The sequence below is a fragment of the Cetorhinus maximus genome, chromosome 15, assembly GCF_964194155.1.
Source record: "Cetorhinus maximus chromosome 15, sCetMax3.hap1.1, whole genome shotgun sequence".
NCBI classification, from domain to species: Eukaryota; Metazoa; Chordata; class Chondrichthyes; order Lamniformes; family Cetorhinidae; genus Cetorhinus; species Cetorhinus maximus.
The window spans coordinates 99,374,703-99,377,356 of record NC_135893.1 but is presented as its reverse complement, the minus strand read 5'-3'; the positions used below and the strand labels follow the sequence as shown (position 1 = coordinate 99,377,356).

At 47.3% G+C, this 2,654-nt stretch overlaps 1 protein-coding gene across 1 annotated transcript; it reads left to right on the top strand.

Annotated features, from left to right (window-relative positions):
• The first annotated feature begins 452 nt into the window (after nucleotides 1-452).
• Nucleotides 453-1,619, top strand: LOC144690314 (interferon-gamma-inducible GTPase 10-like). Its single transcript, XM_078557668.1, has one exon. It carries the CDS (start codon nucleotides 453-455, stop codon nucleotides 1,617-1,619), a length of 1,167 nt encoding a protein of 388 aa, XP_078413794.1.
• The last annotated feature ends 1,035 nt before the right edge of the window (nucleotides 1,620-2,654 follow it).

Below are 2,654 nucleotides of genomic sequence, written 5' to 3'. Positions count from 1 at the left end.
CTCACGTTCTTCCACTTCATCCCATTTTCTGTGCCAGTTGAACATCTTTTCACTCAGCACCCAGGACTCCTGAGCCACTCCCCGTACCTGTTAGACGCCTGCCCATAAAGCTAGTCCCCTCCATCTGAGTTAGTATTGCATGTCCCCTCCATCTGAGTTAGTATTGCATGTCCCCTCCATCTGAGTTAGTATTGCATGTCCCCTCCATCCGAGTTAGTATTGCATGTACTACAATGTTGATTGGTAAGACAGGGAACTTATCCATCTGCGCAGACTTGGCCATGTTAATAGACCTTTGCTGGGCGTTCATTCCCTGCATGTTACATAGTGGGATATGTTCCATTTATGTTTATGCCATCTTCAACGAGATTTACTGAAGAGTCAGTAAGACAGCTTGTGCAATTTGATGCGCCATGTGTTATATAAATGTTTCTTTTCTCCTTAGAGATCCAATGATTGTGTCCTCTACCTTCTTCAACGTGGAAGAAATTGAACAACTTAAGACCAGTTACAACACTGGGGGACTGGAAGCAGTTATCCCAGTGATAAAGCATAAATTAGATGACCTGGATAGTGCTCCAGTTAACATTGCCGTTACAGGGGAAGTGGGCTCAGGGAAATCTACCTTTATCACCGCTCTGCTAGGCCTGGAGGTAAGTGAGGAGGGAAGAGTCAGTGGTGATGAAGCCAATAGAGAGGCGACGGTATATCCGCACCCTATTCTGCCCAATGTTAAATTCTGGGAACTTCCAGGGATGGACTCTTCTGACCTGCGACTAAGCGATTACCTAAAAATGGCAGACGCTGAAGGGTACGACATGTTTATCGTTGTGTCAGACTGTCGGTTCAAAGGAGATGACGGGGGGCTTGCTGAAGCGATTCAACAGGAGGGCAAGCCGTTCTTGTTGGTCCAGTCTAAAACTGACAGACAGCTCCCCGCCGGGGGAATGGAGAGTGCGGCTTTCAACGAAGAATTGCAAAAGCTCAGGGTGGACTGTGTCACAAACTTAGAGGAGAGGGGGATAACAGGCCCCTCTGTTTTCCTCATTTCAGGTTTCCACCAAGACAAGTTTGATTTCCCTGCTCTAAAGGTCACCCTCGCCAACGGCCTGCGACATATAAAGAAGATCGCCTTCCTGCTCTCCCTCCCGAACATCACCTCCCGGGTTATAGAAGAGAAAAAGAAGATGTTGGAGAGAAGGATTTGGCTGACGGCGGCACTTGCCGGGGCGGTCGGAGCAGTACCCGTTCCCGGCTTGTCCTTTGCCACTGGCACTGGGCTGCTCGTTGCAGGGCTGGTGTACCTCTGGCATCACTTGGATCCGCGGGAGAAGTGTTTGCAAGTGCTGGCTGCCACAGCCGGTAAGCCCTTGACAGTTCTGCGGACTGAAATTCAGTCACCAGGCAAAATATCCCGAGCGCTAGTCCGAATACTGCTCTGCATCACTGCTATTGCCTGTACCATAGCCGAGGTGAAGTTTGACTTCACACCGCTGATAGTTTCTGTCCTGGGAGCTGTCTCATCTTTCAGTTTCACTGCCTTGCTGCTGAAGGATTCGCTAAACGAACGTGTGAAAACCACACAAAGGCTGGTGAAGACAACATTTGAAACAGATTAAATTTATCGCAGGCTATTAGCTCACGTTGTATGAAGCAATACGCAGGCCTTGTTTTATCCTCATTGTTTTCTTAATTGTTTTAACCCTTTTTCAACCCCCACCTTTTTATCTCATTTTCTATCCTTTCTTCCCCAACCACCGCCCCCTCTCCCCACCCCACCCCACAAGGGCCATCTGCTACTTGTTCATGTTCTTTACAGAGTGTTTCCCCTTGTTCTGCTATTATCACCTTTTGCTTTCTTACCTTTACGCCACCATTAGCACCTTCTTTAGTCCTTACCACGGCCATTAACAATCCCTTTGTCCTTTTCTCCATGACATCTTTGTCAATGTCTCCTTAGCCCCCACCTATCTCTGACCTTCTACCCAGCTTCACCTGCTCTGCCCCCATCTTAAACAGTATAAATTTCATCACATTTCTACTTCTCTTTAGCCATGAAGAAGAGTCATATGGACTTAAAACATTAACTCTGTTTCTCTCTCCACAGCTGCCGATGTTTTTTTCCAGCATTTTCTGTTTTTGTTTCAGATTTCCAGCATCAGCAGTATTTTGCTTTGATCATTATGTTGCTGAAACAGGTCTTCTGCTCATTTCTTCACGCCTTTTGACTTTTCCTTCAGTCACTCGGGAGCGCCTCCTATTCTCAACCTCAATGAATAATGAGCAATGTGACTGGGGAAAGAATGCACGAAGCGGAAGTGGTTTCCCGTTGCCTTCCTCCTGTGCGTTTGGAAGGAAACACGAGTTCTCATCCTGGGGGATCCTCTGCCTGTAAGCAGCCATTATCCCTCAAGACGAAAGCAAAATCCTGGGGATGCTGGAAATAGAACCATAGAACCATAGAACACTACAGCACAGAAAACAGGCCATTCGGCCCTTCTAGTCTGTGCCCGCAAATATTATTCCACTAGTCCCATTGACCTGCACCTAGTCCATAACCCTCCAGACCTCTCCCATCCATGTATCTATCCAATTTATTCTTAAAACTTAAGAGTGAGCCCGCATTTACCATGTCAGATGGTAGCTCGTTCCAC

Excerpts from the sequence above, each read along its gene's own strand:
- LOC144690314 (XM_078557668.1), top strand. The coding sequence starts at position 453 with ATGATTGTGTCCTCTACCTTCTTCAACGTGGAAGAAATTGAACAACTT.